The sequence below is a fragment of the Aythya fuligula genome, chromosome 6, assembly GCF_009819795.1.
Source record: "Aythya fuligula isolate bAytFul2 chromosome 6, bAytFul2.pri, whole genome shotgun sequence".
Lineage (NCBI taxonomy): Eukaryota > Metazoa > Chordata > Aves > Anseriformes > Anatidae > Aythya > Aythya fuligula.
In genome coordinates, this window is record NC_045564.1 from 17,571,866 (window position 1) to 17,585,619 (window position 13,754).

A 13,754-nucleotide genomic window follows, 5' to 3' on the forward strand; every position below is an offset into this window, starting at 1 on the left:
ATTCCATCAGTACAGAGTGTGCTTGAGGCTGGGATAATGGATTGTCCAAGATTGATCCCACATGGATATCAAGATGAAGTTATAACTAAGGCTCTTTCATCAGCGTAGCGTCTCCCTTCTCTTCTTTTCCTTCTTCCTTGAGTATCCCGTCATCTTCCTTCTGGCTGGGCTGTCAGTCAGCAGCTGATCTGTTTTAGGTTGGTGACTGAAATCTGTGTTGATAAATCCTGAACAAAAGTTTCAGCATCTTCCTTATGAAGAAGTCTCTCTCAGTTTATGCCAAAATCTGGATGTTATTCCCGTTTGAGGGTCTTTTGTGTGTACAGGATTTTATACCTAAATGCTTTCTTATGAACTGCAACTGTCTCAATGGGAAGATTTTGATTTCTCCAAGTGTTCCTGGTAATTTAAAAATATCTGCCATGATTAATTTAATTGACTTCCTGGTTATTTCAAAAGTAATTGTATGAGCTTTTGTCAGCATGCCTGTTAATATATTACATCCTTTCCAAGTTAAGAAATGCACTTTTCTTCTAAATTCAACATTGAAAATTTAGGCTCACAATCCAGTGTTTTAATAGAACATGCAACTAGTGTCTGTTTCTTTCATGAGAAACTCCTCACCTAACCAAGCAACCCAATTAAACAATTTACCAGTTTACTACTTATTTTTATGTTCTTAATGTAGGGTCTCTATAGTCGTAGAGCTTTTCTCCTCACTTTTATAGTGTTGTTTTTTTTTTTTTTAAATCCTGTGGACACCAAATGCAGCAGGAAGATGTGAACAGCTTGAGAATATATTATTTAGATGGTGATGCACTCTTTTTTTTTTTTTTTTTTTTTCATTACAAGGAGGAAAGAACACTTTTTACTTTTTTATAGCTGACTAAATACTATCATCTGTTGAGAAGTCTGGTCAGGTAGAAGAATTTTCTTTGATCTGTATGGTGACATCTTCCTTCTTTTTTTTTTTTTTTTTTGAGTAATTTCCTTGTAAATTTAAACAGATCCGTAGAATGACGTTTTCATGTATCTGTGTATCCAGACAGCCCATGTCCCATTGCTGACTTTGGTGCACAGATAGAGATTTACGGAAGACAAAGGCTACAGCACCTCTTCTTTAATTGCCTGGCATTGGTATGGGTTAGCGTAGCAGGTTTTCATTTGACGGGGGCACATTCTCCCGTTACAGCCGGCATCAGGGCTGCATCTGTTGCGGAGGTGCTTTTCTTGTACCGGGGAGCTCACAGATGATCTTTGGAGAGAGACAGCTGATGGAAGAGCAGGAAACTTCCTCTAACCGCTGTTCTAAAGACTTTTTGTGTTTATGTGAAAATGATTTTGATGTTTGCCAACGACGTTACAAGCCTGTGTATCGTTTGTTTTGATGTTAAAATCTTTGTTGCTAAAACCACTGTTTTCAGTAATTTAGAAGGAAAAAATTAAGATGTGTGTGACAACAAAGAATCTCAACTTTCTATCAGTTGAAGAGTTCTTCATAGTCTACAATTTTTCTTATTTCATATTTAGTACAAGAAATGCCTTCTTCCCCTCCCCCATAAAAATCAGTTTATTTTCATTTTGGTAAAGTTTAAATAAAATTCTTATCATGGCTTATTTGTCAGGCATTTATTTAATGTTACAGAATAGGCATGCAAATACACTGAAAAATTATCCAGGAACTAAGTAACAAAGTGTTAATATTTTTATTCTTTAAATATTTATTGATTTATTTTTTGTGATGCTGTTTATCTGATAATTTAAATCCTAGTTGAATTATGTTGCCAGATTGTCTTCAGAAGGGCATGAAGTCAGCACACATGCTTCAGTAATATCTGGTTGTTTTACCCTTATGTTTCCAGTTGGCAATTTGAAATTATGGCTTCAACTGCACTTTAAATATGTGATAATAGCATGTGTTTCTAATAAGGGCCAGCACCATTTTGTTCAGATAGTGTGAATGGTTGTCACTCATATATGACAAATGCACCTTCATCTGCTTCTTTGATGGCCCCCTAAAAACCATACCCTCAAATCAGGCCGATGAAATTAGCTGCTGTGTAAATTGTGTGTCTGAGTGGTTCATTATCTAATCACCGTCAGAACCACAGTGATAAAGTAGATTGAAACAGGGAAGAGGTCTGCCAGATGATTTCAGGCCTTTTTTTTTTTTTTCTAAACCCCGTTTCCCTTGGAAACACTAAGAGTCGTTCAGAACTTCAGAATTCTTTGTGTAGAACTTCTTTTTTTCTTGATGCATAAAATTGGTCAGCCAGTGAGGGCTGCCAGGATGATTTGTAAGGTTTTCTTTCCACCACTTGTTTAGTCATTACTGTGTGTATTAAAATGTTCCACGATTTTGAACTTGGCTACCATGTTTGCTGCTGATAGATAAGATACAGTTAAATACAGTGGTACCAATTTTCAGGAAAGTGCTCTAATCTGTTCCTATTTAGAAAAAAACTCTTAAAGATGGCTTAAGTGCTCTCCTGAAATGGCAAAACACTATGCTTTGCATGCATGTGTATAAATCTTTGGATTTTGGAGTTGATACATAAATTAACAAACTACAGCAGTATAATATAAAATATTTTCAATAACAATTGCGTACAGGCAGTAGAACAGACCTGCTGACTTTAATTCTTCATGCTAAATTCTTGTGACTTGTAATAGTCTGTTTTAAAAATCTGTATTCTGCCTTCTTAGCTTAATATGTAACTTAAATTTTCTTTGGTTTAGGAGCATTTGAAGATGATGATATCACTCATGTTGAAGGAAGTGTAGATCCTGTTCGAGATATCGAAATAATACATGAGGAACTTCGACTTAAAGATGAGGAACTGATCATGCAGAGTATAGACAAGCTAGAAAAAGTAGCTGTGAGAGGCGGAGACAAGAAATTGAAACCTGAATATGTAAGTATAAACGTAGATCATTAAGTATTGTCTGCATTGAACTGAAATATTTGCATTGTTGGATTTTGCTCGTGATATCACACATGCATAATACAAAACATTGCTACTGTTTTTGTGTATTTTGAAGTAATTATTCTGAGCTTAAAAAAAATAGAATGGATTCTTTGCTGTGCTGAAAGTTTAAGATTTCAATTATAAAGTTAATTGTCATTTTTTAAATTTAACTGTAATTTTCTTGCCGACACAAGTTTATTATATGAGTTGCTAATACTTCATCAAATTTAGATTAGGGGTTTAGTTGTAATTCAAAGTCCAGGAGTGACTTCCAAATTATTCTTGCTGTTAAGTTCCAGTCTGATGTTAATACTATGTTCCTAGTAACCTCAAAGTGAATATATTTTTCTAGATGCAGTTGCACTTTGTGTCTTTTAGTGCACCCTAAATGAAGGCTGCTAGTTGAAGTTAATTTTTGAATGTGGTTGGGGAAAGCTGTTAAATGAGCTCAAATATCATGGAGTAGCAGTGGTTGTTTTTTGTGGATTAGAAATATATAATAGTCATCAACTTCAAAGGATGCTTTTAAAATTATTGTTTTACTGCCACTTGACTTTCAAGTCAGCTATGCTTTGCTACTAGTCTAGTTATTAATTTTTCTTTATTCCTTTAGTCTTCTAAAGGTATTCCTGGTGGTATGTAAAGCATATTCTCTAATTATTGCAACATCATATCAATATGGAAACAGGCTATTTATGCCTATCAATTATGAAATAAAAAATATTGTTATATCCCATAGCTTTTTAGATAGCAAGTAATAGGAAAAATATTGTCACAGCAGTGCTGGTATTTTAGTTTATCAGCATTGAAGCACACTAAATTTTTTTGGCCATAACTAGTGTTTGGCAGTGAGTAGGATGTGAAATTGAATATCCCTCTATGATGCAGTGTTTAAAAAGCACTTCCTTGGTGTCTTCTCTTGGTGAAGAACTAGCCTTTGTCTGGATTTAGAAGTATTTTATTCCTCAGTTAGTCTAAGTGAGACTTATTTTGATGATTGGAAGGCTTTCACATCAGGCAAGAAAGAATCAGTTGTCCACCAGAAACCCCCCGATCCTTCTCTGCAGAGCTAACCTCTAGTAGATCAGTTCCCAGCCTGTATGAGTGCATGTGGTTGTTCTTCGCTTAGGTGTGGGACCCTGTACTTGCCTTTGAGTTTCAAGAGATTCCCTTCTGCCCATCTTCACGGCCTGTTGAGATCTTTCTGAATGGCAGCGCAGCACACTGGGGTATCAGGCACTCCTCCCACTTTTGTATCATCAGCAAATCAGATTATTCTACAACCAAGGGAGACAGTAAATTAAAAACTCAAACCTAGAAATGCAATCTAAATCAATTAGAACTTTAAAATCTCCATTATTAATTGGTCTCTTCTCAGCTTCAGTTTCTCATCCTTTTCTTTGCCTCTTCCTTCAATCTCCTAACCAGTACTTAATCTGTAGTTCAGCTGTCAAATGGGTTTTGTCATCTTGTGTTTGTAATTTATGCTTCCTGTTATTCCTTGGGGGATTTTAGCCTTTCTTTATGAAGTGACACACAGAAAACACAAGGTTTTGAAGTTGCATTGCTCTGCCAGTTCTAACCTCGGTAACAGCTGTTACACTTGGCCAGTTTCAGCTGAGTTTGTCAACAATAGAGGTTTCAAAGGTATTAAATTCTTTTGTTTCATGGAAATGGGTGGCTTAACAGAAGGGAAAGGCACAAATAAATGCTTGCATGGAGACAAAGGCTCCAAGTAGGAACTCTGCTCTCTGCAGTCACCAGAGAATATGCCTAGGGAAGTGTAGGACATCAGGTCCTGCTAATCTTGGACCTTCATGCTTGTCCTCCTTTGTGACTTGTATGTGTGAATTGTAAGGTGGGCAGTAGAACTTAGTGAAATGGACTTCTTTATGGTAAAGGTCTGTCAGAAGTCTGCCTAGTTACTTTTCTTTTTGCGGTAAATTAATCCTTAGGCCTGGTGCCTGCCAATAGCCTCATGTAGTTGTAAAATCATAACAGCAGTTCTGAGTTTCCATCCACTGTATGGGTTTGCTTAGATGTTGAGTCATTGGATAGTGACCTGCTCCTCTGCAACCTTTTTTCTCTTTTCCTTTAACATTTTATGTCGCAGTGAAGGCCTGTGGTTGCATATGTATGATATACTGGAGAATTAGCTGTGCAGTTAATGACTTAGACACATGGTAAGAGAAACCATAAAGAATTGGTGGTGGTGGGGAAAAAGACAAACAGTTAAGGATTGCACCTCCATGCAATCTCAGAATTGGAACAGGCTGCCAGAGGAGTTATGGAGTTCCCATCCACAGCCATATTTAAGAGATGTGGATGTTGTGGTTAGGGATGTGATTTAGTGATGGGACTTGGCAGGTGAGGTTGATGGTTGGTCTTGATGTTCTTGATGATTCTCTGTCAACCTGGATGATTTGCTGTTGAGAGTGTATTTTTGGCTTCCTCTTTCCAGGGCAGAAAAGTAATCGAGACAGAAGTATAAACTGTTAAAGATATATTTTTTTAAACAGGTTATCTTCATAAATTGGGAGGGAATGGAAAACTACTCAGGGTTTGCCTTTTCTTGCGTTATTTGCCAGTGTAATGTTAGACATAGCTAATATTCTGCTCTTCCTGTAACAGAGGTGCTCAACAAACAGTACTTGTCTGAGTGTTCACAGTCATTTTCCCTTTTGAGAAAACTGGGAGATGAAAAGGGGAAAAACTTTTTTAAGCACAGTGTTAAAATTTCAGTCTCTTTCGTAGTTTCCTTTTCTCATCCTTTATGGAGGAATTTAAGGTAAAGACACTTTAGAATTTCTTAAGCGTTTTAACTGGTTGAGAGTTGTGAAAGTTCTAGTGTTCATTCAAATAAAAATACTGAAAGCTTTCTTACCAATATCACTTTCAGACCTTTTACTTGCTTTCTTTCCCCTGCTGAACAAAAACATCTAGCACTTGAATTGCATTTTTCATTTCTTTCCACTTTTTTGAGAGCACTTTGAAATCTATTGAGGAAAAACTATATAAGATTAGGGAAAGAAGAAGGTGAGGAAAGAAAAGAAATAGTATTGATCTTAGTTGAGCGTGTTTTTCCTTTGGTTGTTTGCTGAATATAACAATAAGCTTAATATGAAAGCTAAGAAAAAGTTACTGATTTCAGAGGGACTATAATCTCTGTGTGACCTGTGTAAACTTATTGTTGGCATCAATGGGGATTTCACTTTGAGCTTCCTGGAACCTAATTGAAAGTGGAAGTCATTCTTTTTATTTCATAAATATGAATTGTCTGCTTTAGAGGAGAGGATTCTCTTCTTTATCAGTAAGCCTCCACAACTGTAACTTGATAGTCTGAAATCTCCAAAAGGCATAGAGGGGGAAAAAAAAAAATCGTCAGTTTGTATCAGCCAGCAATTCTTAAATCTTGAGATTTTTATTCAATTGCCTGTCTTCACACCTGTGCTCTAACTTGTTAATTATCATTTTTTCTTCGTGTAAGCCCACATTGCATACAGTTGGTAAGTTCACCTTTGTGCAGTGACCTGGCTTTGCAGTTGAATATAGTGTTAACTGTTCGTGCTGTCTCTCACAGAATTGATTTCTCAATCCCCTGTCAGCAGAAATAAAATAGCCAACTGCTGTTAAGGAGCCATCAATGAAATCATTTTCAAGTTCTACTTAAAATCAATGACACGATATGGTCCAAGATCAGCAACATGCACTGTTGACATAGACACGGAATAGCTTCCTTCACATTCATTTTTGTGTTTTGCAAGTGTTCTTCTCGCAGGCTTCTTAGAAATGATTGTCTGCTTTTCACTAAGGGTACTATTCTTTCAGACTCAGTACACCTTCATATGCTATTTTGACTATAACCTTCTAAATGAGATATTATAGAACAGAAATATCCCCAATATCAGCATGTACTAAAATGGTATGAGAATCACTTCAGAAATTAGAGTAATTTTGATTTTATATTTTAAATCTGCTTGGTGCTGGTATCTGCAGAGACATGAGAAAGAAGTTGAGTTAAACTTCTTTATTATTAGCTTATTCATCTGTAATTTTGGGTAGCAGGAGATTTCAAAGTAAAATTCAAGTACGTAAATTTATAGATCTTGTTTTAAATATATATATGTACGTGTGTATATATATATTTGATTTATGGGATTTTCAGTCCTGGAAGCGGAGGTCTTCAAGTTAATACAATATAATACAGTTAAGTGAACATTATTACAGGATTCTCTTCCATTACCCTTCCCGCGTGATTCAATTCTAGTCCTTAGAGATTGACCCCCTGCAATTGATAGCTATTCATTCAATCCTTTGTTAGTGCTCCAAATCTTGAATTCCAGCACAGAATAATTTTTAGTGGTAATGGTATTGCGATTTATATATCTGACCACAAGAATATTATTTATAGTAGAGTTCATACAGATTGTTGACTTCAGTGATATGAAGACAAAATCCTTAGGTCAGGATCAATATCTGCAGTATTTGAGCTTCCAATTTTCAGCTGAAAGGCAGCTTTTACAATAGGTCGGTATCAACGTCCACTGCATTTGAACTTCCAGTTTCCAGTTCAAAGGATGCTTTTGTAAGTTCTGCAAGACATCTAAATTCCGTTGTCAAAGTCTGTCAACTCGAAAATAAGGTTAGCTTTTGAAATTAAACACTTTTTAAGAGCAAAAGTAAGTGCAATTATGAAAAGAATTCAAGATGCCTTTTAATGTCATTGTATTATAACCATCTAGTGCAGAGGAAACAAATCAAGCTTTGCTTTGTTACTGCAGTGGATGATAAATTAGTAATTGATACAATGACCAAAACCCCAGAGCATAAACACCTGTCATTAGATATCTTGCATCTATGTAATCTATGGTTCTTCCTTCCTCCTCCCTTACATTTAACGTATTGGTCCTGTCCTGATTATACAGTAACTGTTCGAAAGTCGTTTCTCTTCATTTAAAATTACCAGTACTGTTTAGGAAATGACTCACAAACAGCAGAGAGGTGGTAGACTCTGCTGCTTCTCATTACCACTATGCTAGATGAGAACAGGGTGAAAATCTTTCCTTCCCGCGATATTCTGATGAATGGGATTGTGCTGAGCAAAATTCACTGACCTTGTACCGCATGCACTCGCCAGAGTTCTCACGGATGAATGAACTCTTATTTCATCTAACTGATGATGTCAGTTGGGAATTTTCACCTTTCTTTCGTTCCAAGTTGAAGATAAATACAGTAGTGAATTGTATTTTTTTTTTTTTTTTTTTTTTTTGTCAGTTGCTTTCATCTGCTTTTGTGAGGAAAGTTTGAGAGGTCAGTTTGTTCCACTGGAGATGGAAGGAAAGGAGGAGTGTACATGTAGGTTATTGACACACTTTTTGCCAATGGCTGTTAACAATTAGTAACTTAAATGTTAAATCATAGGGAATCAAGAAAATATTTGTATTCTTAATTATGCCTAAAATCTTCAGTGGACCATTTGCTGTGCTTAATGTGGTATTTAAAGGAAATTAAAGTTCATTCTGAAGAATATTGTGAATATAACAGGAAAATATTCATGGCAGATGTTTGTGAATTAATTGGTAGTAAAGCCTGAGGTGGAAGTACATAATGTATAAATTCACGTTTGGATTTCTTTTGGTATTATCAGTAGACAAAGAGAAGTCAATGCTTAAATACTTTCTGTCAAGGCTGATCTTCCCTGCATAGATCTGAATAGTAGTTTAAAATAATGTCTCCCTGGGACTGTCTAGATCAAGCCACAGTTGTAACTTGTAAATAGACGATACGTATCACCAAAACAACTTCACATGTGAATGGTTGTATTCTGAAAAAGGCATCTTTTTCAGTTGGATTAATTCACTTTTAGAACAAATACGTTTGCACGTGGATTTCTTCGGAAATAAGTGTGTGCAATAAGAAAAGTTCAGTGGATGTGTGGAGAAGATATGTCATTTTTCAGTACAATTTCCCTGTTCCAAATTCCTGAGTTGTTAGAATTAATCACTTGCACATAGACTGACTACTGTATTTGTATGCTTTTGTCTTCGAGAATCTACAAATTATTTTTTTTTTAAATGTATATTCCTTAAAACCTGCAAGGCAGACTAACACAGGAGAGAATTTGGAGCTTATTAACATGAGTTACATTGCCTGGAATGGTTTTAGAATATTTTGGTGAAAGTACTTGCAGTGGTTCATAAACATTATTGGCATCTGGCTCTGAGTAAACCGTATATCATGTAGAGCTTGTACTGGCTCTGTTAAGAGGTATTGAATAGAAGAAGGATAATACACTTGTCCTAAATCCATTACTTCTCCCATTGTATTTTTATTAAAGTCAGTGAGCAAGAGAATTGTAAGAGATTAGACATTGTTTTGTACCATGGAGGAGCTCATTCTCACTCCAGTTGATGCAGTACCTGACTTGTTCTCCTTCTTGCACCCAGCTGCTACAGCTTATTTAAGCACTTAACGTATTTGAAAAACATGATCTAACCATTTTTTTAACTGCAAAATTTGTCTATTTTTTTTTTAAATACTGCTTTTTTAAATATTGCTTTCACTGTAAATTCTTTATCATTTCAGTCCTGCTCTTCTATATCACCAAAAAACCCTCTCAGAAGAGTACAGAGATGAGGCTATGCTAGCTAGAACTGAAAAAGATTTTTCCCAGGAAAGCTATGGACAGGGCTGTGATCACAATACATTTCCTTGTGTTAACAAGGAAACTGTTATGGGTGTGATAAATTGCTCCTGGAGCTGCACAGTTTAACTGGCTAGGAGTACTCTTTACCTCAAATAGAGTAGTTTGTACCTGTGTCTAAATAAAAACCATAGCTATTTTGAAAGCCAGATAGAATAATAATGATCTGTTCTGATCCCCTGCATATCTCAGTTTAATTCTCACAATTGTGTTTAAACTTTTTTTTTTTTTTTTTTTTTTTGGGGGGGGGGGGAATAACCTTTATTTAAATATTTTCTAGGTAGAGATAAATTACTATAACTTGAATAAGCTGTGCCAGTTATTATTTAACTTTACTGTTTAGAAATAAAAAACACCATGTTTTTAGTTTGTGTTTGCCAAGCTTCAACTTTCAGCGATGTGTTTTCTGCATGCTAGTGTGAAAAGCCCTGACTTTTTGGTGAGATTCAAGCATGTGAAATCTTCATATCTAAGCATTTTTTTTTTTAATACCTTTTATCATTTTTCTCCCATCTTTTGATATTTCATCAGATAAGTGTTGAAGTAGTCACCTCTGACATTAGTATTTATGTACTCGAAGACTGCATTAGTCCTTTTAGTTACAGTACAGTAACTAAAGCCTAATCTTGTAACGTTCAAGTCTTGGTCAGTCTTGCAAGGGGCATGTCCTCTACCTGGTAAATACTTTGTCCTCTCTTTCACATTTCCCCACCCAGTATCCATATGAGCTTGAATTTATTCTAATGATACACGTTGTTTACTTTCGCTAAATCTATCTGACAGTTCTGGTCAGTACATGTGCGATTCATGTTTTTAGTCATTTATTCTTGTAATCTGTGTCATTAAAATGGTCTTTTTCATTATTTATTTATTTTTTTTAGGATGTTGATGAAAGTTAAGTAGCAATATGCAAATAATTTATTTGGAGCACCACCCACTGGATTTTCTACCTACATTTACACTCAAGACCTACTGGTTAGGTAGTGTTGATTCCATTTAGTGTATGCAGTATTTGTTTTTTAATTAAATACTTTTATGTGACTTAGCCAAATTCCTTAGGGAAGTCTGAATATTATTAATTTTACACTATTACTACTGGCATGCTATGCTGTTGACTCCTGTATGAAATGAGGGGTGCTAACTCAGAGATACGGGTAACATTTTAGGTAGGCTTTCTGGTTTTTCAGAGGAATGCAACAGTGAAGTTGATGGAATTTGGCCAATTTCACCTCATTTGCCATGTTGCTACTTTGGTATAGCAATGTCTAAATTGAAATATTTTAATTAAACATCTGCTTTTGAAGTGTTCATAGGTAGTTGGTCAGTTATTATAGCTTGGAAGTACCAAGGCAAACAAATAAGGTGCTATGAAGCACCTCGTTTCCTAGAAATCTCTTGTCTGGGGGAAGGAAAGAGCCCTATCTTCACAGTTAGTCTCCGTAGTAGCGGAGACTTTTTGCACTGCCTGCAAAATCACAGAGTTGCACTTGCACTTTGAAGTGTGAAGTGATAATCCTCACAACTGCTTACTTCTTTATTAAATTTGCGGAAGTTAATTACATGCCCTGCTAATTTCCAACAAAACCCTCTCAATTCTCTGATGCCAAGTAGGCAAGTGAGTTTTCCAAGCTTCAGTTTAGTCCCTCACGCTGTAAGAAGAATTTGGCATTGGCACACATTATTACTATCATCCATCCAGAGAGTTTATTAATATATGCACATTTATCTACACAGTAGTGTCTCGTGAGCATGTCTTGATAAATCTGCTAAATGCAATTTAAATGTATTTCTTCATGGTATTTTATACTGTTGGGATTTACTGTTAAGGTCCTGTTTAACATTTCTGGGTTGACTACTTGCCTTCATTTGAAAAGGAGAGCAGGTCCTAAATTAAAATCTCCGTACTGCATATAGCTAAATATACCAACCATTCACATGTACTAAATATACTGCCATACTGCCACAGTCAGAAATGATCTAATGTTTAAAACAGTGGTATTTGATATTCATAATGTTTGCTGTACTTCACGTGCTTTGACGATTGTAACTAAATCAGATTTTGGAGGATTTTTGGGTGGTGTTTTTAAATGATGCTTGGTATAATGTTGCTATTTGAAAAACAGAACCAGAGTCCCCCTCTCATCAGAGAAGAAGAAGGGCATCGTTCTGCTGCTGACAGATTGGCCTCGCAGCACACAACTGGGGAGGCCAGGCCTAATGAAACAAAGTGGATCATTGCTCTGTGTTCTGTTATTGAGCATCCCCGGGTTAACTAGAGTAATGACTAAATGTGTTTAAATGACTGCTACAATGAGAGTGAAGATTAAAAAAAAAAAAAAAAAAAAAAAAAGGTCAGTTCATATTCTTTCACCAGGCCTAAACAGAAACAATTAATAAAAGTAAAAATAGTGCTTAATGAAAGACACCCTGAAAACATGCTTTTTGTGTGTTTATTTAGTTTTGGGGTGGCCAAGAGAAGGAGAAATACCTGGGAAAACATGCCTTTCTTCATATTGTTATTAGCAGTTAACAGATTTGTCGTTAAGGGATCATATTAAATCTCAAGTGAAGGAGACACCGCCACTGGTGCAGGGGAATCAGAGTTCATCTGTTACACGTGTCATTTGAGTTGTGGGCTACCTGCCTTAAATTCTGCTGGGTGCGGCTGTCCCAGTATTCTGTCAGAGAAAATTTGCCTCTTCCTGTCTTACCGGCTTTGAACATAGATGTTATGTTTGCTAATAAGTTTGTCCTTTTTTTCAAGAAAGCTTTCCAATACTTCACCACTTTCTCTGTAAAACTGATGCAAGCTTGCACGCGTTCAGCTGTCAGTTCTGCGCAGCAGGTTGGGTTGAGCAGCCTTCCCTGCAGAAGTTACCCATGCAATTATTCCTCTGGAACAACAGCTGTGAACTGCGTAAAGTTGGGTACTTAAAACTGAACTCTGAAAAATTAGGTCTCTTTCAAAATTGGCTTAGACATGTAGCTAGAAGTAGCCAGCTGAATGGGGAAGGGAATCTCTGATTCACATCTCTGTGCTTAGATATGCTTTAGAAAGAGCAAACGTTGTTTGTTGTATTGATTCTTGAAATTTTTTGGAGGTTCCATGTTACGTAGCTATCCTTACAGCGTGATTTAAAAAAAAACACATGAACTTATTGCAGCTTAAGCCTAAAAATTGGCTTTGACAACTCTTGCTATAGTGTTTTCTTCTGTAAATTTTTTATTGACTCTAATTTATATGCAATAAGGAGTTGCTGTTGGAGGGGAATTGTAATGCTGAAAGCCACGTGGTAGGTGTCTATAGAATTATTTAAAAACCTGAAATATCAGGTAGTCAGAATTCCTTCACTGCTAGACAGGAATTCGAGACTGCATTTTTTTTTTTTTTTTTTTTTTTTTTTTTTTGTCGATCTATTTAAAAGAAAGCTTAAGATAAAGATCTTAAATGAAAGGCACCTATTGCCAGAACTGCTTCCCTTGCCTCGTTTGTAGCGATTAATTAAAAAATAAAAAGCAGATAGGGTTAAAGATAAGATGGCACCGTGGTTTTCTTTATGTGTAATCTTGTTGCATGTCTCTACATAAGCTGTTCTGGCCACTCATCACAGTAACCAGCTGGGCCATTTCACCTGCTGGAGCCATTAAAGAGGACTCTCTCCCCCTAGATTAATCCCCTCCGACATTAGTTTTTTGCTCTGACAACTGGAGCAGGCATTCAGAATTTGCAGGTGGCCAGTGTGACGCACATAATTGCCTACAATTTTAGGCAATGAATAAAAATGGTCTACATTACTTGTCAAAGGTTGTATATGCAGTGCCAAGTGAGATCTATGGGAAGCCTTTTAGGGTTTAAAGAACAGTTAATAGCAAAGCTGCACAGTGCTTTTTTAATCATAATGCATTTGTAATATAGCACTTTGATCTTCTCCTTGTAGGAAATGGTGTTATATTAGCCACTTTTAAACATTTATGAGTGAAATTCACTTATAGGAGAGTAAAAGTGATTATTCTTCGTCAGAACATGTTAGATTTCATTAAAAGTTTTAGCTTGCCCCTTCCTTGTTAAAATCTGTGGGGAG

The 13,754-nt window shown here is 36.1% G+C and overlaps 1 protein-coding gene across 1 annotated transcript in view; it reads left to right on the forward strand.

The window, feature by feature from the left end:
* The window catches only part of OLA1 (Obg like ATPase 1), a 94,937-nt gene that overhangs the window by 40,202 nt on the left and 40,981 nt on the right, over positions 1–13,754 (forward strand). Inside the window, exon 5 of the mRNA XM_032189900.1 lies at positions 2,740–2,915. Within this exon, the coding sequence (XP_032045791.1) occupies positions 2,740–2,915 (176 nt within the window). The remainder of the gene's footprint in view (positions 1–2,739; positions 2,916–13,754) is intronic.